The sequence below is a fragment of the Microtus pennsylvanicus genome, chromosome 3 (genome assembly GCF_037038515.1).
Source record: "Microtus pennsylvanicus isolate mMicPen1 chromosome 3, mMicPen1.hap1, whole genome shotgun sequence".
Classification (NCBI taxonomy): domain Eukaryota; kingdom Metazoa; phylum Chordata; class Mammalia; order Rodentia; family Cricetidae; genus Microtus; species Microtus pennsylvanicus.
This window is the reverse complement of record NC_134581.1, coordinates 49717821-49741739: the sequence shown is the minus strand read 5'-3', so window position 1 is coordinate 49741739 and position 23919 is coordinate 49717821. Positions and strand designations below refer to the sequence as shown.

At 38.3% G+C, this 23919-nt stretch overlaps 1 protein-coding gene across 1 annotated transcript in view; it reads left to right on the top strand.

The window, feature by feature from the left end:
* Positions 1 to 19897, top strand: part of Adam10 (ADAM metallopeptidase domain 10) — a 98325-nt gene extending 78428 nt beyond the window's left edge. The window contains exons 10-16 of the mRNA XM_075965316.1: positions 692 to 875; positions 6781 to 6931; positions 7667 to 7850; positions 8725 to 8833; positions 9497 to 9717; positions 16052 to 16178; positions 17645 to 19897. Of these exons, the coding sequence (XP_075821431.1) occupies positions 692 to 875; positions 6781 to 6931; positions 7667 to 7850; positions 8725 to 8833; positions 9497 to 9717; positions 16052 to 16178; positions 17645 to 17739 (1071 nt within the window). The 3' untranslated portion in view covers positions 17740 to 19897. The remainder of the gene's footprint in view (positions 1 to 691; positions 876 to 6780; positions 6932 to 7666; positions 7851 to 8724; positions 8834 to 9496; positions 9718 to 16051; positions 16179 to 17644) is intronic.
* Positions 19898 to 23919: the final 4022 nt, after the last annotated feature.

Sequence of the window (23919 nt, the reverse complement as noted above, 5' to 3'; positions counted from 1 at the left end):
TGTAGTATACTTGTGAAACTTTACTCTGTATTTGAACTCTGAATCCTTTTGGCTTCCAGTCAAAGTAGTCCTTTGTGTATATGTCTGTATTAGAGGAGTGGTGGGGGTGGGGGTCTTTTTACTTCTTTGTTTGTCAGTTTTGTTCCTGTATCTGAAGTGGCAAATAGTAAGCATCCTTATTTACAATCTGTTTTCCTTCTATAAGCATTGATGAGATCTGTTACACCATTCCTGAATAAATTAAAACTAGGCAGGTAGGCCACAATTTGCTGTTTTTAAGAATGTAACTCTCACCGGGCAGTGATGGAACATACCTTCCCCAGCACTGGTCTGGGTTTCATTTTCTTCTCTGCCTTCCTGAACCAGTTTTAGCAAGTAATTTACCATGTATTTTAATAAATGCTAAGTAATCCATATTATTACTGCCAACCTTAGAAGCTTCTTTTCAATAGTCTTTATGATGGTGTATGCTCAGTTCTAGTCCCAAATTACAAAGCTCTAAGATAGTTTGTGTTTAGACCTTCAGTTTTCCTTCTGTGAGCAAGTGCCACCATCCTAGGCAGTTGTTAGATCCTTCCTCAAGGAAAGTATAATTTCCACTGTTCTTCTGATGAGAGAATTCCACTTAAGCAGATGACCTGGAAACCCTATTTTACTTCCTATTAATGTTACATCATATTCTATTTGGCAGCATGATTCTGGAACAGAGTGCACACCAGGAGAGTCTAAGAACTTAGGACAAAAAGAAAATGGTAATTATATCATGTATGCAAGAGCAACGTCTGGGGACAAACTTAACAACAACAAATTTTCACTCTGCAGTATTAGAAACATAAGCCAAGTGCTTGAGAAGAAGAGAAACAACTGTTTTGTTGGTATGTATATTTCTCAATATTTTAATTATTAACTTTTTCATACACTATGGCATGTATGTGGAGGTCAGAAGACACCTTGCTGGAGTCAGTTCTCTCCTTTTACCAGATGGGTTCTGAGGATTGAATTAGCTTGTCAAGCTTGGTGGTAAGTGTTTTTCTCTTGATGAGTCATCTTTTCAGCCCAAAATATTTAGACATTCAGAAAACTAGAAAGAGTCTACTCTTCTACTCTAAGAATATCTCCCATCTATGTTTTCCAATTAAGACTTTGCTGTATTTGCTTTATCAAAATGCTTAGGAATTTGTTTGCCCCTTTGGAACTGAGTTGTAGATGGCAGAGTAATTTACATCTAAATACCAGCTTATATCTCAGTAGCTAGAGTTCAGTATTGTTTGAGTTTCTTCCTCCTTCCCCACTCATAAGTGAATTTCACTTTGTGTCTGTGTGTGTGTGTGTGTGTGTGTGTGTGTGTGTGTGTGTGTGTGTGTGACAGAGAGAGAGAGAGAGAGAGAGAGAGAGAGAGAGAGAGAGAGAGAGAGATTTGACTGTATAGTGAACATCTTCACACCTCTTATCTTCTCTTTCTCACCTCGTCTCCTCTTGTTACTTCTCGTTCTTCTAGATAGTTTTGCTTCTGTGTTCTTGTCACAATATGTACATGGTTTTATGTGTTTGTATAAAAGCTAGGAACTAGAAATGAGAAGACAATATGATATCTGTCTTTGTGACATTGATTTAATTCACTTAATATGATTATCTCCAGTTGCAAACTGTTTTCCTGCAAACACCAAAAACTGTCTTCCTCATGTCTGACTGACTCCATTGTGTATGTCCTGCATGGGTGTAATTCCAGCAGTTGGGAGGCAGAAACATACGAAAGGTTGTGAGTTCAGTGCCATCCTGGTTTACATAGCAGGCTCCACGCCAGCCAGATAGCAAGACCCTGTCTCTAACCAAAGAACAACAATGAAAACAAATAAACAAACCAAAACCCAAAGTGTGTATATGTGAAGTTTTTTCATCTGTTCCTCTTGTTGGACACCCATATTAATTCCACAGCTGAGCTGTTGTGGATAGTGTGCAGTAAACAGAGATATATAAGTGCACAAGTATTAATTGTACCATTTGGTGAATTTGGCAAATGTAAGTTTCCTGTGTAAACCAAGTAGCTCTGAAGGTACAGAACATCATTTCTGTCAGTTCAGAAAGTTCTTTATTTCACTTTGCAGTCAGTCTCCTAGAAGCAATTGCTAACTGATTGTTTAACCAGAAGTTGTTTGCCTGTTTTAAGATTTTATACAGATGGAATTCATAGCTTTTTCCCTTTATGGAATTTTACTTTTTACTTTTACATAGTGTTTCAAGGTTCATCACAATGTTTTATTCCTGTTGCTGAATAACTGTATTGTAGGACTGATCTAGTTTACTCATTGTTCCTGTTGGTGGGCACAAAGAGAACTCATACAGTGTATGTTTTCTGGTTTTTTGGTGTGTGTGTATGTGTGTCTAGCTTGTTTTCCTTAGCATAAGCTTTTCAAGGTTCTCCCCTGTAATAACATGTGTCACTACTCCACTCCTTTTTAAGGGCAAACAATATTCCACTGTGTAAGCATACCAGATTTTGGTCTTACATTCAGCTGTGTATCTCTCTTGTGATGTTTACCAGATTGCAAATATTCTGCCTAGTCTTAAAGGTTTTTTTGTGCATACTCCTTTTCCACAAGATTGTAAAATACTTGAATGTAAATATGGACTCACGGTCACTTTTGTATATAAAGAATATTCTAAGAAGGGTTGATGAATTGAGGAAGACTTCCAGATAAGTTTTGTCCCTACAAACAGATAAGATTTTAATACAGTTTTTATTGGAATAATTACATTCACGTACAGTTAGAATAAGCAGTAGGTGCTTAGTACCTTCATTGGTAATAACTTTCAAGTAGGGTAGTATCATCAGTGTGATGATGTCATCAGTGCACACTCCACACTCCTCACTCATATCTTCTCAGGGTGTTTGTTTCTTTTTATATAATTTGAATGCATGTGTAGTTTTATGTCCCACCACCGCAGACAAGATCTAGAACAGTTCATCGGGTCAAGGATACACAGTGTTATCGGCTTATAACCACACCTGTTTACTTATAACCGCACCAAGCTATCTCTTGCCTACTGCACTAACATCTTTTCTATTTCTAAAGTACTGTCCTTTTGAAAATGTATAGATGGAATTGTACAGTATATAGCTTTAGGGCATGCCTTTGTTCACTTAGAAGAATTTGCTAAAGATTTATCCAAATTTTATCAGTATTTTGTCCATTCTGTTGTTAAGAAGTACTCCTCAGTATCTAATGGATTGTTTAGTTATTCACTTGCTAAAAACAGCTGTGCTGGCTGTTTTCAAGGTTTTGTTTTTATCAATTAAATATCTATAAAATTCTTGTAGAGGATCTTTTGGATGAACATACATTTTTTTTTATTCTTTTGATAAATACCTTAAGTCTAGTTAATAGACCATATAGTGGTCACTTGTTTTGTTTTCTACTAGGGTGACTGTACTATTTTACATTCTCATGATCTGGTTATGACTAGTCTCAGTCTTATCATCATCGGAGTCAGAATCTAGCATATTCACTATTTTTGGATCAATCGATTCTGGCAGGAGTGAGGAAATAGTTCCTTATTTTATTTTGCACTCCTCTGGTGACAGTGATGAACTTTTTCACACACAGCTTATTAGCTATCTTCTCTGGTGAGGCGTTTGCTCATGTTTCTCAGCTGTTTCCAAAATTCTTTTGTTTGTTTTTGCTTTATCCATTGAATTTGGGGATTTCTTCATATAATAACTGGTGGTTTTTCAGATAACTTGGGAGAGTTTTTTGATTATTCTTGGTATAAAGAGCAATCTTCTTTATCTTTGTGTTCTAAGTGCTAGATTATAGCTGTGTACCACTTTGCTGGACGCAGATAATGGTTTATACATGTTTTCTCACAGCCAGTAGTATATTGCTTTATCTTTGTCACAGAATCTCTGACTTTTTCTTTTAAGACTTTTCTCCCATAGGGTAGATTGACATTACATTGGTGCAATTATTTGTTACTGTCATTGGTGGTTGTTTTTCTGTCACTTACTACTGTTAGTTCTGAATGTAGAATTGCCTTGTAGAGGGTAAGAGTTTTCACAATAAACTTTGAAGTTGATTATAACAATGGATGTATCGATTGGTATGTGTTAGGAAGAAGATTGGGTGTCAGATACTGCACATGTATTTTCTGATCTTTTCTCTTGAATTACTTGTCACATGAATGACAAAGTTACTGCTAGCCTTTTAAAAGTCAGTGTTTTACTTAGTGTGGATGTTCTAGTTGTAGAGTCCAAAGACATCATATAAGATCAGATAGTGGGCTGGAGTTTCAGTGACTGCCAAGATTTTTTTTTTTTTTTTTTGTTTTGTTTTTCGAGACAGGGTTTCTCTGTGGTTTTGGAGCCTGTCCTGGAACTAGCTCTTGTAGACCAGTCTGGTCTCGAACTCACAGAGATCCACCTGCCTCTGCCTCCCGAGTGCTGGGATTAAAGGCGTGTGCCACCACCGCCCGGCCTTTTTTTTTTAATTTTAATTTATTTATTTATTAAAGATTTCTGCCTCCTTCCCGCCACCGCCTCCCATTTCCATCCCCCTCCCCCGATCAAGTCACCCTCCCTCATCAGCCCAAAGAGCAACCAGGGTTCCCTGACCTGTGGGAAGTCCAAGGACCACCCACCTCCATCCAGGTCTAGTAAAGTGAGCATCCAAATTGCCTAGGCTCCCCCAAAGCCAGTACTGCAGTAGGATCAAAAACCCATTGCCATTGTTCTTGAGTTCTCAGTAGTCCTCATTGTCCACTATGTTCAGCAAGTCCGATTTTATCCCATGCATTTTCAGACCCAGGCCAGCTGGCCTTGGTGAGTTCTCGATAGAACATCCCCATTGTCTCAGTGTGTGGGTGCACCCCTCACGGTCCTGAGTTCCTTGCTCTTGCTCTCTCTCCTTCTGCTTCTGATTCGGACCTTGAGATTTCAGTCTGGTGCTCCAATGTGGGTCTCTGTCTCTGTCTCCTTTCATCTCCTGATGAAGGTTAATATTCAGGAGGATGCCTATATGTTTTTCTTTGGGTTCACCTTATTTAGCTTCTCTAGGATCACTAATTATAGGCTCAATGTCCTTTATTTATGGCTAGAAACCAAATATGAGTGAGTACATCCCATGTTCCTCTTTTGGGGTCTGGCTTACCTCACTTAGGATAGTGTATTCTATTTCCATCCTTTTCTTTAGTGAATTAAGAACGAAAGTGTAAGTCTATCTTCTGGGAGTGGTTTTCACTCATCTGTGTTGTAAATGAGGCTGTGCTGGGCGTGGATTTCCTTCTATTCATTTAGTTCCCATTTTAAAACCTGAATTGGTGCATTAGAAAGAGAAGAACCTAAGATTTAAGATCTAAGAACCCCTGGGCCTCATCTGTTTGGTCATACTGGGGTATATGGCCTCTAGCAAGTCACAAGCCCCTTGGAAGTTAGTTTTGCTTACTAGAAAATAAAGGCATTTGATGCTTGTCATTCTCAGTAAATGGTAATGTCTTGAGGTGATTTTGTTATCTCACAAAGCAGCATTTCTAGTCTGATTCTTTTCCCCACATCACTTGTTTTAGTGGTGCTGGGGATTGAATCCACTACCCTAATTTCGAGCTTTAATGAGAACTTTAGAAGTTAAAGAAATATATTGAAATTATCCACCAATTTTTAGACCAGACTTTCTAACTCTTAATTATCTAAGATCTGTTCTTGTATTGTTAAGCTGCTTGGGATTACAGAGAGTATATTAATAATTAATAATTATTTTTTTCTCTTAAGAGACTTGGTCCATCAAGAAAAAAAATAATGTAAATTTGAAAGTTCTTATTGACAATGTTAGGATCACTTTTTAAAAGTTATTCTATAGGATAAAAATATCTAACTTCCTTAACAAATAAATGATGTAAAAATAAAAAGACAGGATGAACATATTCTATAGTAAAATAACTTAAGAATACATCATCTAAAGTTCCTGTGAGGGAAGGGATGGAGTTAGGAGAGCCTTGTTTGAAACTTGATTTAATGACCAACTGATACTTTAAGAAATTTGAACATTGATGGCTATTAGAAGCTTAGTTATTAAGCATCTTGCTGATTTTATTAGCTGTGATAATGATATATAGTTAGGTTTATAAAAGGTTTGTCACATAAACATGTAGCCTGAACTACTTAAAGAACAACATATTAGGTGTGGTGATTTCAAAATGCTATAAATAAAAATAGCTGGGAATAAGTAAGACAAGAGAAGCATACATGGGAGGTCATTGTACTTAGTTTCTTAATACTTTTATGTATGTTTGAAATTTTCTATAACAGATTTTCCCTTTTCGCCTGGTTGAGAAAAACACTAACTTTATTTGCATATTATGACACACATGTGTAGTCAGCAAAGCTCAACTGTGATCTGGCCTAAGTAGCAAGTTACTAGTTCTGTAAAGAACATAATAAGAAGGACCCATGAAATCAGTCCTTTTTGGGGGGTTGGAGGTAAAGCTCTAAAGAGTTTGTGAATTTTATTTTATTTTTATATTTATGGTATTTTGCCTACATGTATGTCTGCATCATGTGTGAGCCTGATTCCGTTGGAGGCCAGAAGATGGTGTCAGATCCCCTAGATCTTAAGTTATAGAGAGTCATAAGCTCCATGTGGGTGCTGGGAACTGAAATCAGGTCCTCAGGAAAGGCAGCAAGGGCTCTTAAATAAACCGTCATGCCATCTCTTCAGCCCTGAGTTTGTAAATTTTGAAGAAGATTAATGTGTATTTACAGTGTCCATCTTGTGCTGTTACTTTCTTCAGAGTCCGGCCAGCCTATATGTGGAAATGGGATGGTGGAGCAAGGTGAAGAATGTGACTGTGGCTACAGTGACCAGTGTAAAGATGAGTGCTGCTTCGATGCTAACCAGCCAGAGGGGAAGAAATGCAAACTGAAGCCTGGCAAGCAGTGCAGGTACCTGCCTTGCCAACCCCACTGATGTGAACATGCCTGCAGGCTCACGCATAGCAGTTAGACAGATTTAATGCTACTGTCAAGAGATTCATAAGGCTGTGGAAAATTTCCCTGCTTTGTTCTATTGTTATTTATTTTTCTGGACCATATCCTGTTGTTGACAATTGGAACAATTCATAATTTGGGCATTGAGAAAAAGAATATGAAAATGCTGCCCTTTAAAATACGTATCATTTAGTTCCTAACTTTGAAAACATTACTATCTTCTGTCCAAATAGTGTCTTAACTTGAAAGTATTAAGGTAAAATGGGGCATTAGGCTTCTGTGATTTAGTGTCATATGGTTATTTCTCTTGTCAAATGCAGTCGTGGTTACAGGCAATAGACTATAGTTTGCACAAACTTTTTAGATGGTTAGGCATGTATTCTAGTGCAGCTTCAGTACAAAAATCTGTAAATTGACTAATATGTTAGTAGCTGTGGAAAAAAGCACTGAAAACTTTCTTAATCCTGAATTCACTTCACAAAAAGGCTGAGTAAAAATGCTGACTGTCGTGTTTTTGACTGTGGAAACCAGATGCTTAATCATTTTTTTACACTTGCTAGAATGTTCAAATAGAGTAGTTTGTTAGTAGTAATATTTGAAGTTGTGTTCCATCAATGTACTTACCATTTAAGATGATGTAAAAATCAGAGCCATCAAGAGATTTACTTTATTTCACCACTCTTCTCCTAGTCCAAGTCAAGGACCCTGCTGTACAGCACAGTGTACATTCAAGTCAAAGTCCGAGAAATGCCGGGATGATTCTGACTGTGCAAAGGAAGGCATATGCAATGGATTCACAGCTCTCTGCCCAGCGTCTGATCCCAAGCCCAACTTTACAGACTGTAACAGGCATACGCAAGTGTGTATTAATGGGGTAAGTATTTGATTTAAGATGTTTTAAATTTAAATTTTATAGAGCCTCCTTTTTCAAAATAATAGTTGACACTGAAAGCTCCATAAGGTAACTACTTTGGGGCTCCCATTCAATAATATCACTCTCTGTTCCCCACAAATCCATGAATGTATAATGTGACAATTGCCTGGTGACATACAGTTAGTTCCTGACTCACCTTTCATCTTTGCAACCATATGTCTGGTATTCACAAGAGTACAACTAGGCATGTGGTGTTATCCGCACTGCTTTTAAGTTGTGTAAATTAATATTTCAGGAGCCTGAATAAAAGAGCTCATCTGGTCATTTTCTCTTAGGGTAAAATCTTTTGAGTTTCCATGGCTAAATGTTACTTTTTCTGCATAAAGAAAACTTATTTTTTTCTGCTTGTAGAGGAGTCACATAACCAACACAAATGTGGAATGGCCTCTTTCTCTGCTTTTGTTTAGTTTTTTTTTCTTTTTTTAAAATTTATTTAAAGGTTACACAGCTTACTTTCATTCCGTCTCAGGTATATTTATGTGATATTATTGGTTCTGATAGTCATCTGTGTTTTTGTTTTGTGGTGCCTGGGATCAGACCCAGGACCTTGTATGCACCTGCAGTTGCTTGCCAGCGAGACTCATTTCTAGCCCTGTTGTTTATTATATTAAATATACCTACTTTATTTTTTGACATCTGAAGCTTATACCTACCTGTTACTATGGACAGTAGTTTTGACTCCACAGATATTAAATAAAATTTGCATTTCCCCCAGCAATGTGCAGGTTCTATCTGTGAGAGCTTATACCTACCTGTTACTATGGACAGTAGTTTTGACTCCACAGATATTAAATAAAATTTGCATTTCCCCCAGCAATGTGCAGGTTCTATCTGTGAGAAGTATGACTTGGAAGAGTGCACCTGTGCCAGCTCTGATGGCAAAGATGATAAAGAGTTATGCCATGTTTGCTGCATGAAGAAAAGTAAGGCTTTTCAATACATCAGCTTAAAGTCTACTTTCAGAATCTGTTATTTGCCATTAAGTTGTTTTTCATCCTTTGGGAATGAGGTTTATTAGGAGTAAGGACCTCAAGATCATGATTGAGCCTTTAAGTGAGCACAAGAAAGAAACAGCAATATCAGAAACACCTTAGCAGAGCCTTAAAGGGAAAGAGGGTTCCTTTTAAACATGCAGAGGAGCGTTAGGTGAACTGCCATGAGAGTGGTGGCATGGGTGGAGTAGGGTAGGACAGAGAAGATCCCTGTCTTTAAGTTTCCCTTATTAAACTGATACACAATTTGGACAGATATTTTCTAGCTAAATTGGTTCTCTTGAGAAAAATTTAAATGTAGCATTGTATTATGGTCCTTATAATGTTAAATGATGTATTGACCAAATCTTTTTACCTTCAGGTAATAATTTATATAAACAAAGCTCAATGGTTTTAAAGCCATTGTGGGCATTAAATCAAGATTTAATGTTTGTTTATATTTGACATTTAAGGTAATTAATGATGTTACTCTGACAAACTTATATAGGTCTGTGTAATATGGGAATGAATTTAGGTAGTTCTGTCTTTCTTTTTGTTTTCCAAGATTGTCCCGCCAGGTATTCTGACCTCTGTGTTTGGAACTTCTTTTTCTAGTGGCTCCTTCAACTTGTGCCAGTACAGGGTCTTTGCAGTGGAGCAAGCAGTTCAGTGGTCGGACTATCACTCTGCAGCCGGGCTCTCCGTGTAATGACTTCAGAGGCTACTGTGATGTTTTCATGCGGTGCAGATTAGTAGATGCTGATGGTCCTCTAGCTAGGCTGAAAAAAGCAATTTTTAGTCCACAGCTCTATGAAAATATTGCGGAGTGGATTGTAGTAAGTACAGTCTTCATTCATAAAAACCTTAACTTAAAATGTTTGGGCTTAATTTTACTTTGGCAGTGGTCACCAGTGTTGGAGGAAGAACACTTGCCTATTCATACTAGAGTTACTGTATGTATAGTAACTCTGGTTCTTATTTCCTTTTGCAGTGATTGGGTTCTCCACCTGAATATCATTTAAAGCTCTGTTATATGTTCTAGGAGTCACTCTGCTTCCCTCTGCTGCTTACATTGTCTCTTGCAGGTGACTTCTGGTGGTACTTATATTAGTGTTTTCACTGGGCTTTTGGGAAAGTGCTACTTGATTTATGTATTTCTTTCCTGTTTCAGTTTAACAGGTACACTCATACATATATTTATTTATGTACTTTATATATATGAGTGTTTTGTCTGCATGTACATTTGTATGTACATCAGGAGGGGAGGAATACATGTATTTATGTACTGTATGTATATGAGTGTTTTGTCTGCATGTACATCAGAAGAGGGCATCGGTTCTTATGGAACTGCTGTTATAGATGGCTATAAGCCACTATGTGGGTGCTGGGAATTGAACTCAGGACCTCTGGAAGAGCAACCAGTGCTCTTAACTGCTGAGCCATCCCTCCAGCATCAGCTGCAATTTTCTTAAAGGATTTCTGAGATTAACCTAAATGTTCATGCTTTTCAAATGATTTGTGTCGGACACATACTTGCAAGTAGTATGTTTAAGAATGTGCTATGCCCAAAATGGAGTAGTTTGCTTTGCAAATTGACTTAGAACTCAGACTCTCCCTTTTCCAAGGGTTATTACTTTTTTTAAAAGTAGATTTAATGAAAGATCCCTTTCTGTGAATTAGCACTGAGAATGTTCTTATCTTATATTCTGGAATAGATTAATCAGACAATTCTGAATTTATACAGGTTTGCTGTACATGAGTGAGTGTAACGGGTATCTTTTATTTTATAATGCCAGCATTATATATATATATATATATATATATATATATATGATTGTATAACATCCTTAGCACCACTCCCAGTGCCTGGAGAGGAGATTTTGGATGCTTTGGTGAGCATTGCCAGGTCAAGAAGTAAGACAGTAAATGCTGAGATGTTTTACATTGTTTGTCTCATTTGATTTTGTGCAGACTTTTCTTGCATAAAAAGGTTTGTTTTGTAGTAATAATAGTTTGTGTCTTGGCGTCTTACCAATCAGGGCAATTTTTTTGTTTGGTAATGTATCCTGTTAGGGTATTCTGCTTTAAAGAGACTGTGTAAGAAGTGAAGGGCTCCCTTCACTGTTTTGTTTCCAGTGCTACCTGGTGTCCTTTTGTCTTCTTGGTGTGTTTTATGTCCCCCTTTCTTCTTCAGAAATTCTGTAGAGTAGGAAGAACCTTAACACTTCCTATTGCCATGGAAATATTTTTTGTTGTTATTGTTGTTTCTTTGTGGAGAGTTATTTTGACAGCCATGTTTAAGCTTTTCCACAGTATGCTCCATACCTTTACTGGATTTGTTTATCTTGGAGGCAGTGATACACTCCATAGCTTTAGCAGGCGTCATGTAGTTGTTGAGAAGACTGAGAGCACTCACCATTAAATATATTGAGATCCTGGGTGTTATCAATTGTTCTTTAAGTGGGAGTTAAGGGCATTAGTAGTAATTCTTTTCCAGTTTCTCCTATAGTTGATATGGTCTTGTTTCTCTTTTCACCTTTTGGCTAGGTTTCATATTGCAGAGAACCATCTTTTACCTTTTTTTTTTTAATTTATCAGTATGTGCCTCCTTTTTTTTTCATCGCTTGATATGTTGTGACTATTTAAGTTTGACAAAAGTTTGTGTTTCAGTTTTTGTTTTGATAAGAATTAACGTTCCTTATACCCCTTCTTATTATGGTGTCTAGGTCTTTAACCCCTGGGCTCAGGGGGTCCCTCTACTCTTGGCTTCTGAGTAGTTGGACTCCAAGTACACACCCCTCAAGTTTTTGAGACAAGCCTTGTATCATAGCCCTAAACCTGGTACTTGCTATGTAACCCAAGCTGAGCTCAAACTAGCCCTAATCCTACCTCAACCTCCAAAATGTACTTTCTCACTTTTTAATCAGTTTCTACCCTTAGGTTTTGTTCTAACTTTATGAGTTTAAATACTAAGTATCTGGTATTCTTTTTGAGTGGAAGATTTAGGGCAGTGGTTCCCAAGTGAATCACAGACTACAGTTGCTCTCAGCTTGATTATCCATGCCTCTGAGAAAACTGGAGGCTGGTGAAATTGGGAGAAGTCCTGGAATTCATACATCATTTTAGCTTTGTTTTCGAAACAACCATAGGAGCATTTGCTCATGGAAGGATTGCAAAACTAGGATGTCCTTAGACTTTACTTGGTGAACATTGTCGAAGAGCACCACAGGGCCTAGACCAAGTAAGTCAAAGCTCTTGGAATTGGCCTGAGGTGTCTGTATGCCCATGGAGGCTGGAAGAGTGCATTAGATTTCTTGGAATTAGAGTTGCAGATGGTTGTGAACTGTCATGGGGAAGCTGAGAACTGAACTTGGATCCTCTGGATCACTGAGCCATCTTTCTAGCCCTTAAGCCAAGTTTCAACCACAGTTATTTCCAGACTTTACTTATTCCAGTGTTATGGTATTTGTGTTGCTCCACTGTAGAATGTTATCTGAAGAAGGAGTGTTAATAGCACTGAAATATCTCTGTGTTGTGACTCTGGTAATGGATCTCTGTCCACGTTGTCAGTGTTAGACAAACTAGAAAAAGGTACATGGGCCATAGTGGGATAGAATGGTGAGTCACTGTAATAACTATCCCAACAAGTGGTTTCTTAGGTACAGGAACTCAGTTCAGTTTGGGACATGGAAGACAGATATAGAAGTGTACTTCAATTCTGTGTGTCCTTTTCATAGAAAACAGCAGACTGTATTGGAGAAATCTTAAAAAGACTTTTTTGTTGTTATTGGTTTGGTTTTTGTTGTTGTTTGTTTGTGTTTTGGTGATGCTGGCAGCAAGTGACCACAGGGTCTCAGCTACTTTGGACAAACTCTCTATCACTCAGCCCCAGCCACTGGGAAGTCTCTTAAAGAAGGTGACACTAGAACTACATTCTTAAGAGCTGGCAGAAGCAGACATCAGAAATGTTTCATGGAGAAGGGAGTACATGGAAAAGCCACATGTACAAAAGCCTTCAACACTGAAACAGTTTGAAAGTCTTTTGTAAAGCTTGGTGAGTTCTTTTCATTGATAAAGTGCTCTGTTTAAAAGCAGGCCAGCTTTGTGCTCTGAAGCTTGTCTGCCTAGGATGAATTTCCTGTGTGTTCTTTAGAAACTACCTGTATTGTATATATACTGTAAAAGAACTAAGTAGAGCTGTGTGGCTCTATTCTACACTCAGGTTTCATGTTTGTGTCCCTTTCTCCCACTCCCTAGACCATCCAGCAGACTTTTGTTGGGAAAGGAAACATAATCAAACCCCTTGCTTGAGCAGTAGCACTGATAGTTACATGGAATGTATCTGGAGCACAGAAGCCTAGAGGCTAGGTTTTAAGAAAAATGAGAGGAACACTAAAGGTGGAAGTAGCTGCTGTGCCAGTATCAGGCCTTAGCTTGAGTGAGGTAAGATGGCCATTGTCCTCTGAGCTTAAGAATTGGTCACATTATTACAGGAGTCACTGCTCCCAGTAGGAACTCAGAAGTATACAGTAGTTGTTAGAGTAACTAAGGGTTCTACTGGTATTTACCAACTGGGCTCCAGGAATATTGAGCTTCAAACATTGCTCAAAATTGGTTCTGGACCAATTTGGACAGGTCCTATACCCTGCCTCCTGATAACAGCAAGTCTGTTTCTTGACAGTGAGTAAGAATAGAAAAATAATAGGAATCCATAGAAAACTTCTGAAACAAGGATGATGTCATCCTGAGAACAAAAAAGAAAGGAACTCAGAAAATTGTTTCTATAGCAAATAAAAGAACATTATAGAAAATGGACAACCTAAGGCAGGATAGAAGCAGTAGTTTAGAGAGTACATTGTAGGCTTCAAGTCTCCAAATGCACATTCAGTAGAACACATATCTGCATATCTGGAGCAGTTGGGAAACAACAAAAACTGATGTTTGGTCTTTTAGACTTTCATTTTACCCATAGATCATAAACCAACACAATAATTGCCGTACATAACTTGAAGGAAAAAAACCTGGTTTTTAAGCCAGATTTAGCCCCCATCAACATGTTTTGTGTGGTCTACCCGTAGTTTTTAGAAACCCTGAGCAAGTTTGGCAGTATTTAACAAAAAATTCACATAAAAATTCAAATTTGTAACTTCATCTGAAAAGAAGATCGTTGATCAAAAAAACAGATCTTTGAGCATGAAGGCTAAATTGCATTGCACCTTACTGCCATGTGGGCACTTAAGTTTGCAATTCCTGCAATTAGTGAGCATAAGAGTGACAAACTGGAAACTCCTGTCATAGACCGTTGAATAAAAATGAAAATAGAGCCAAGTGGTGGTGGCGCACATCTTTAATCCCAGCAATAGGGAGGCAGAGGCAGGTGGATCTCTGTGAGTTTGTGACCAGCCTGCTCTACAGAGCAGTTCAGGGACAGCCAGGGCTGTACAGAAATAAATGCTGCTTCAAATAAACAGAAGAAAGAAAGAAAATAACCTGAGGATTGTAGGAGACTAATGACAAGCCACATGTAATATAAATCCTTCTAAGTTCATTTTTAAATTAAAAATAAAACTATCCTCTTTTCCTTTTCTTTTTTTAATTAATTTTTTTAAAGAAACTCTTCATTTTATATACCAATCCCAGTTCCCAAACCCTCCCCTCCTCTTGCTCCTTCCACCCCCTGCCCACCTCACCCCCTGTCCACTCCTCTGAGAGGGTAACGCTTCCTATGGGAAGTCACCAAAGTCTAGCACATTGCTTTGAGGCAGGACCAAGGACCTCCCCACTATATCTAGGCTGAGCAACGTATCCCTCCAGAGAGAGAATGGGTTCCAAAAAGCCAGTCCAAGCATTAGGGATAAATTCTGGTCTCACTGCCAGTGGCCCGACAGTCTGTGCCAGCCATGCAACTGTCACCCACATTCAGAGGCGAATGTTTGGTCCTATGCTGGTTCTCCCACTGTCAGGCTGGAGTCGGTGGGCACCCGTTAGTCAGGTAAACTGTTTCAGTGGATATCTCCATCATGGTCTTGACCCCTTTGCTCATATTCTTGCTCCTCTAACTCTTTGACTGGACTTAGGGAGCTCTGCCTCTGCTTCCATCAGTTGCTGGATGAAGGCTCTATGGAGGCTGGAAGAGAGCATATAATCCTCTGTTGCTGGATTTACAGATCATTGTGAACTGTCATGTAGGTGCTGGGAATCATATCAAGATCCTTTGTAAGTGCAGCAAGTTCTCTTACCCACTGGGCCATCTCTCTAGTCCCAAAAGGTTCAAAGTCTTAAAGGTCAGAGGGGATCTGTGGGACCCGTCCAGACTGAAGGACAACAGAGAGGAACAGATGGCAAAGCTTGCATGGGTTTGTGATGACCATGGCCTGACTAAGGAAATACTCTTATATCATAGGAGAGAGAGAGAGGAGGGAGGGAGGGAGAGAGAAAGAGTGTCTATGTGTGTCTGTCTGTCTCTGTCAGTGGTCTGCTTTGGGGATTGCATGTGCACATGCATGTGTGAGGCAGAATTTGATACTGGATGTTGCTTTCCACCTATTTTGTTGTTGGTGTAGGGTCTCTCACTGAACCTGTCGCTTTCTGGTTGGCTAAACTGGCTGGCCAGCAAGCCCCAGAGATCCACTTGTCTCTGCTCCTCAGGTATTTGCTTTCACTCCTGGCGTTTTACATGAGTTCTAAGGATCTGAACCTAGGTCCTCATCTTGGTGGCAAGGCAAGCCCATTGAGTGCCAGTTGAGCTCCTTGTTATGGGCCTTTCATGCTAACATGCTCAGGAGCGTAATGTGGTACATGCAGCTGACTCTGGGTCAGATTTCTGAAAGGTGTTTGCCGAGAGTCATTCAAAGTAAAACAAAAGTTGTTCTAATGTGAGAGCTTATATATGCATAAAAAGTGGCTGGGGGGTATTTTGGCACAGCATGTATTTTTGTTTTAGGATCTGAGTAAACACAACTACAGAGGTAATAAGTAATGTAAAGTCTCAGATGATAGAGGCATTTTGAATGTTGTTTTTCTAGAAATAATGAGTAGTAATTGCATAAGTGTTACAATAATCTCTATTAATGCCAATGTGGATATTCAGCGTTTAGAAGCTGTAAACACTACATATGATAGTTGTTAGTATCTGTTGTCTTAAAACAGTTTAATTCTGTTCCTGTCCAGGCTCATTGGTGGGCAGTCCTTCTTATGGGAATTGCCCTGATCATGTTAATGGCTGGATTTATCAAGATTTGCAGTGTTCACACTCCAAGTAGTAATCCAAAGTTGCCTCCTCCTAAACCACTTCCAGGTAAGGTGCTGAGCAATGGGTGCTGCTGTGAGCAGAGCCAGAGCTTTCAGACAGGGAGGATGAAGGATGCAGCACCTACAAGGCTTTTAGTAACTGAGTTTATGGGCTCTGTTGTTGACAAATTACCTGATAAATGTTCACTGGTTGTATTTTTGTTCATCAGTCCAATCTAGTAGTCACTGACTACCAGTGTAATGCTGATTTATCGTGTGTCAAGAAACATTTAGAATAACATTTTGATTTTTGAGTAGACTCCCCCACCCCCTGTTTTTGTCTCAGTCTGTTACCATACCTTGTTTTTGTTATGGTAGTTAAACTGCTTTTAAATTGTTGGTCTTTCCTCTGAATAGTTAATGGCTCTGATACTATTTGTAATGTCTGTGTTCTTGAAATAGTTTCTGGCACGGAAGCACATTTTCCTCCTAGATGAGGCCTACTGAGAAGTACAAATCTTTATGTGGGGGAGTCTTGGTGTAGTAGCTTTAAATGTTAAGGACCTATCAAGTAGTCCCTATCCTTTCCCTTGGGAGGATACCACCACTAGGATAAATCAAGTCTGGGCATTTGAAGAAGACAAGAGGAATCAGCTTCTTTGTGTTACACATTAGTCAGGCTTAACAGTCCCTCCTTTTCCCTCTCCAGAGTGTAGTGGCTAGTCATCATATGTGTGGGGAAGACATTACCTGAGACAGTGGCAAGGAAGCCAGGGTTGGGTGCTAGCATCTCCCCTTTCCTAGGAGAGCCTTGTCAAGTCAACTATAATCCCCTACATAAAGTAGTTTCCTCTACTTTGTATTTTCCCTCTGTTCCTGTGTTGGGACAAGAGAGCCCAGAAGTTGTGGTGGGGATGAGAGGATGTTTTAACACATTTCCAAGAACTACAGGGCACTTTTAGGCACAGTTACCATGACATTCTCCTTCAGTGGAACAGATATTTGATTTGTGTATTAACACCTCTGAAAACTGATTGTCATTTGTTAAACCTTCATAAAAAGTGCTAAGCACATAGAGGAATAGTCTTCACGTCCTTACAACAGACTGGATGGGTTAGTTGCCATCCTGCTGTGCAGACCAGCCTCAAGTGTCTTGTCTTGTCAGAGTTCAAGTCATAGATTCTGCCCTCAAACCTGTTAATTTAGACTCATCAGTCTAATTCTTTTTTTAAATCAGTCTAATTCTTAAGGCTGTTAACCATTAAATACTAATCAGATTTAAAGTCAACATGAAATGGTGTAACGTTATAGTAATTTTTATATTGAATGCATGTTAAAGTTGGTGTTTTTAACTTGAATTGGCCTAAATGAAATAAGTATTAAAATTATTTAGTATTATTACTTTCTTATTATGGCCACCAGAAAATTGAAAACTGTGTTACAGGGCAAATACTTCTGCTGATCAGTCACAAAGAATAATTTTTCTTGCTTTTAGGAGGTGATGAACAATAAACTGTTTTGCTTTCGTTACAGGCACTTTAAAGAGGAGGAGACCGCCGCAACCCATTCAGCAGCCCCCGCGTCAGAGGCCCCGGGAGAGTTATCAAATGGGACACATGCGACGCTAACTGCAGCTTTTGCCTTGGTTCTTCCTAGTGCCTACAGTGGGAAAACTTCACTCCAAAGAGAAACCTGTTAAGTCATCATCTCCAGACGAAACCCTCACAGTTCATAGTTGAAGAAAAAATGGCAAGAGATCATGTCCTCAGACCAGGTGGAATTACTTAAAATTTAAAGCCTGAAAATTCCAATTTTGGGGGGTGGATGGAAAAGGAACCCAATTTTCTTATGGACAGATATTTTTAACCTAATGGCACAAAGTCTTAGAATATTATGATGTGCCCCGTGTTCCCTGTTCTTCGTTGCTGCATTTTCTTCATTGCAGACACACTTGGCTCTCGATGAACTTTTATCACAAATTGAAATATATTTTTTTCAACTGCCAATCAAGGCTGGGAGGCTCGACCACCTCAACATTGGATATATCACTTGCCAATGTACATACCTTGTTATATGCAGACATGTATTTCTTACGTACACTGTACTTCTCTGTGCAATTGTAAACAGAAATTGCAATATGGATGTTTCTTTGTATTATAAATTTTTCCCGCTCTTAATGAAAAATTACTGTTTAATTGACATACTCAGGATAACAGAGAATGGTGGTGTTCAGTGGTCCAGGATTCTGTAATGCTTCACACAGGCGGTTTTGAAATAGAATCATTTTCCCTTTTCTTACCATGGAGTTGGTTCTTACATAGATCTTTTTGTCTTGTCGCATGGCTGTTGTGAGCAGGAAAGACTGTGCTGAAGAACACAGCTGATCGGAGTACGAACTGGACAGCAACAACATTTGGCTTCAGAGTCAGTTCTTTATGTAAATGTTTGGTTTCTGCTTAGTATTTTACACTTCCTAATTCAATTCCCTTTTTAAATTGTTAGGTGAAATTTTATTCATGCCTTGATGCCTTGGTAGGAATTATGTCAGAAATAATTATTTTCATTTGTGGCCTGCTTATTCCTTTGTGTATTCCATATACTTAAAGTTTGCCAATTCTGTTTTTATCTGATATGAAAAAGAAAATCAGTGTCTTCATTGAAATATTTGGACCATTCTTCAGCACACCATCACTGATCATTGGTAACCACTAGAAATTAGTAATTTGCTTGGCAGGTAGTTGAAATTGTAGATAGGCCTTCTGACATTGTTTTTCCAACCCGTAAGCCATTTTAACAACAATAAAGGTAGACAGCACAGTGTCCCATTACAAACTTCTTTTTAAAGCAGATATAAATAATTGGCATTTTTAAAGAAGGAGAAAGCAAAAGCATTTAGTGTATCAACAGGCTTATCGCTATGCAGAAAATGGAGGGGGCATTAAAAACTGTAAGCTTGTGACATATTCATTGCTTCTGTTTTCCAGCTACATCACTTAAATTAGAAGTCAACAGCAGTGATTTTCCTGGCTTTACATAGGAGGCAAATTTAGGGAAGGTTGACAAGATTACTGTGTTTGGCTTTCTTTTCTTTTTTTCTTAAGAGTCTAAGGTTTACACAATCACTCATAATGTGACGCGAGCCAGCAAGGCCAAAAACGCTAGAGAAACAATGGGATCTCTCCTTGTAAACTTGTACAGTACGTGGTGACTTTTTTCAAAACAGCTTTTTGTACATGATTTAGAGACAAATTTTGTACATGAAACCCCAGATAGACTATAAATAATTCTAACCCAACAAGTAGGTAGCTGTGTATGACACTGCTTTAAGTCATTCAAATGCCTTTGTTTTTGGACTGTGCAAAGGTTGGAAGTGGGTTTGCATTTCTGAAATGGTGACTTTTATTCTGCAAGAGTTCTTAGTAACTTCTTGAGTGTGGTAGACTTTGGAACATGTACATTTTTTGCTTGTAATGTTATCCTGTGGTAGGATTTTGGCAGTTGTACACTGCCTTGTTTTATTTTGAGTCTAAGTTAAATGTTTTCTGAAGAGATACATGCACTGAACTGTTTCCACTGCGAATTAAGATGTGGTAAAAAATGAAAGGATCAGGACCAGTGAGATCTAATACTACTGTCAGTTTAATGTCCACTGTGTTTTATACAGTATCTTTTTTTTTGTTCACTTTGGAAATTTTTACTAAAACCTGCAAAAAATAAAGTATTGTGCAAAGATGTAAGGTTTTTTGAAACTTGAAATGCATTAATAAATAGACTTGATGAAATCAATTTGACGGGTCTGTCCTCTCTTTGAACTCAGAGAACTGTCAGAGGCAGTTGCCCTACTGAGTGAAAGACTGCTCAGCAGAACGGTGTCCTCCTGCGAGTGCAGGCAGCCTTGCTCACAGGGAAGAGCCACAATGAGCAGTCCTATTGGGTATCACTGTCACACACACACAGTTAAAAATCACTCCGCAGCACTGCTTTTCACTGTAGTCAGTCTCCAGGACTTGTCTAGTGAAGAGCCGAGCCTAACTGGAAACCTGCAGTCTTCTTTCTGTTTCCAAAGTTCTGCATGCTATGTGCCTTATTAATGTCTAATTTATCTGGGTTTGGGAGTGCACGTCTATAATCTCAGTACTGCAGAGGCTAAAGTAGGATTCGGGGAGTTAAAGGCCAACCTGGGCTAAATGCAAGATCTCTGAACAATCCTGGTAGACTAGTTGCCTAGCATGCACATGGACTCCATCTTCAATTCATAGCACTTCCCGAGTGCTCCCACACAAAACAAGACCTGGTCTAATGGAGATATATTTGAAATTTTGAACTAATGTTTTCCTATCTTGTAAGATTTATTGTAGAGAATTGATATCATAGTGTTACCTACAAAAGAAATTATTTTGTACATAAAGTAGTGCTCTTCATGGAATAATATGCCCCAAATTCCTTTTTTAAAATTAAGACTAGCTATAAATGATTGGATCTATTACATAATAAATATTATTTATTTTGGTTTTGAAATAGAGGTTTCGCTTGAACTCACCATCCCTCGCCTTCCAAGTGCTGGAATCAGGGGCATCTGTATCTGTGCCCACCTTATAATACTTTCACAGTAGAATTATTTAATAATAATCGGAGGGGGAAACTTGTTTTTTCCATGAAACTGGTGATTTTCACCAACCCCCACCCCAGGTAATTACAAATTTGGTGCTTTTTTTTTTACTGTTGCTTAAATTTTGTTTGGAATTTATTTTGGCGTAGTTTTCTAAATTTTGACTCCAGTTTATAAACAAATCATTACTGTTTCAGAATTTAGCGATTTCCATAGCACTAGGCAGTGTGCAGGTCAGGGAAGGATTTATTTAAGGAAAAAATAGCTTTTTAAGATTAGTCTTGACTTTTCAGTATCTTCAGTACTTTGTTCTCTGAGTACTTGAATTTTCTGGGATGTGAAAGAAAAGATTTGCCTAAACTGAGCCAAATTTTCTATTCCTAAGTCCCATCTTGGGAAACTATTGCATTTTAAAACCCAATTGCTGTTCTCGACCTGGTATTTTTGGTGGCTGTGAGGTGTGTATACTTGTCCTTGGAAAATCCTTAAGTTCTCATAGTATTTCTAATCTGAGGTCTCAGAGCATCGAAATAGCCAATGCATTGTGAACATAGGCTTCCTGTCTTCACTGGTACAAGGGAGATAGGCATCTTCCGAATTTAAAGGGTCAGGGAGCAAATTGAGAGAGCAGGGAAGATGCTAGTTAACGGCAGCTGGTGAGGATAGTTCATCTTTAGAGGGGTCAGTAATGGTGTTAAGAATTATTGAGGAAAACTTTTCTGTGTCAGAAGCAAAAACCCAGAGTGCAGCTTTGGTGTTAGCAGTTTTGATTCTCAATTAAAAACTACTAAGCAGGTACAGCACATTTGCCAGTAGACCCAACTACTTGGGAGGCTGAGGCAGGATTGCTTGTTTCCATAGAAGCCAGCCTGGGCAACAGAGCAGACAAGTTACAAAACAGGAAAGCCACAACAGCAACAACAAAAATAAAGACTTCCACTTGATTCCCTTTCCGCATTTACTACCAGTTTAACATTTTCAGTACTGTTTCTGGAGCCAGCTCTTTATTAAGACAGAGATTGAACCTTTGTACTCTATGTTCCTATATGCTTTGTGATTTAAGATATGTACATATTGCTATTTCTATCAGAAATTGTATATTTTACAGTTGCTAAGTTTTTCAGAATGTGTTTTCTATTAAAAAGCAACTGGGCACTAGATAAAATATAAGAAGGTTGAATGCAGTGTTTATTACCTTCTCTCTGTCCTGAAATCCCCATGAAAATGGCAGGGCTAGTCCAACAAAGAACAGATGAAATGAAAGGCATGGAAACAAGAACATATTTTTGACAACTGCGAAGCAGGCAAAGGAGTCCTGTCTGGTTTAGCAGATCTAGAGACACCAAATTCTAAACACAAAATGGAAATGGGCAGCCAGGAGTGAGATAGAGGAGGTATGGTTTGCACTGTCAAGATTTGAGGGCACAGTTTATGAGTAAATACATATGATTAAAAGCATAATTTGTAAATCCACCTTTCCTGTTTAACAAAATAATGATGCTGTATTAACCATTCTGATGGCTGTAATGATTGCACCCTATGGAGGTATGTATGCATTTTTACTTTAAGTTCCAGATGGCTCATTGTTTTAAATAGTCCTTTGTGGAAATCCTAAACCTAATGATAAATCATTCTTAAAACTGGAGTTTTGCGTTAAAAGATATTTGAAATGAAAGGTCATTGATATAAAAAGGTGCTAGTGTCTTTCATCTTTCAAAAGAAATTCTTAAAGAGGGGTTCACACTTTGAAAATCTGTAAATATGCAGCCACATAAGTTTACTAGAAACAGCAGTGAGAGACTTCTGTTTAATTGATTTCATGAAGGTAAAAAATTGGTATCCCAGCTATGTCTTCAAATACTCTTCTTCAACGGAATCAGACTTCTTTGGATAAATCCTGGGTGTAGAGAATTCTGTCACCCCATAGGTCTATACAGAGATCCAGGAAGTACTTTGAAGATAATCTTAACAACAGTAAAATATCTTCAAGAGACTGAAACCCCAGCTTTACAAATTCATATTTGCCTTTGGAATATGCAAATTTTAGAGACATGCTGGCCAACAAACTGAAGAAAAAAATACAGAATTAAGATGTCACCATTTTACCCTCTGGTGATTAGGGGGTGGAACTGACTCCGCTGTCCTCTCATCTCCCCAGCCACTGACAACCTCTGGAAGAGATAGCAGGTGGATTGCACTCTCAATGGAAGATCATCTCTTCGGGAGCAAGCTCGCCAGTCTAGCTTCCAGAACTGACACTGCTTTCTAGAAATGGAGGAAATAAAGGAACAAATAAAATCATGGGGGAAAGTTCGCACAATTCAGAATTCGGAAAACTACAGAGCAAATAACCCCATCTTGTGTGACGAGCTAAAATTCAAAGAAAGGAAAAGATTAATTAAAAGGAACTTAGCTTGCCAAGACAATTGATGAACTTATTTGGATTTTGCAGTGGAAAAACTTAAAGAGCATTACGGGTATGTGAAAATTTATTTGATAGTTGGTGATAGTGTTTACATTTTATTTTAATTTTTTTGTTAGGTGCCGGAGGTTGAACACGGGGCTTCATGCATGCTAGGCGAACATCCTACCATCTGAGCTACATTCCCCAGTCCGTCTATATTTTATTGTTATGTAATAGTGCCATGCAGTTACATTTTTAAAGGGAGCCAATATCATTTAGAAATGCAAACTGAAATATTATAAAAGTGATGTTTAGTGTCTTAAGATTTCTTTGAAAATAACTAAGGAATTGGAGTTGGCCAGTGTGTGGAAGATAAGTTGAAAAAGGATTGGTTATGAGTTGATAATTGCTTGAAGTAGGCAATGGGTGCTTAGCAACTCATTATACTATTTTCTCTACCTATTTTTAAATGTTTTCATTAAAAATGTTTTAAATATGGATTGAGTTCATATAGAGGTTTACTCAAGACTTAATTTATAACCTCTATTCATGATTTTTAGTGGAATTAAGCATGAACCAATCAGTCTAACATAATTATATTCTGCTTCAGTTCCAATGAATGATTAATTGGTTTTGAATATGAGGTAAATTTTGAAACTATCAGTCATTAGGGAGTCTTAGTTAGCAACTGTTTGAGCTCTCCTTGCCTTCTTTTTGTGTGGCTTGCTAACTGTTTAAGAAAAAGAACTCTTTTCTGTTAAACATCAGAATGTGGGTAATGGTCAGATTAGCCAC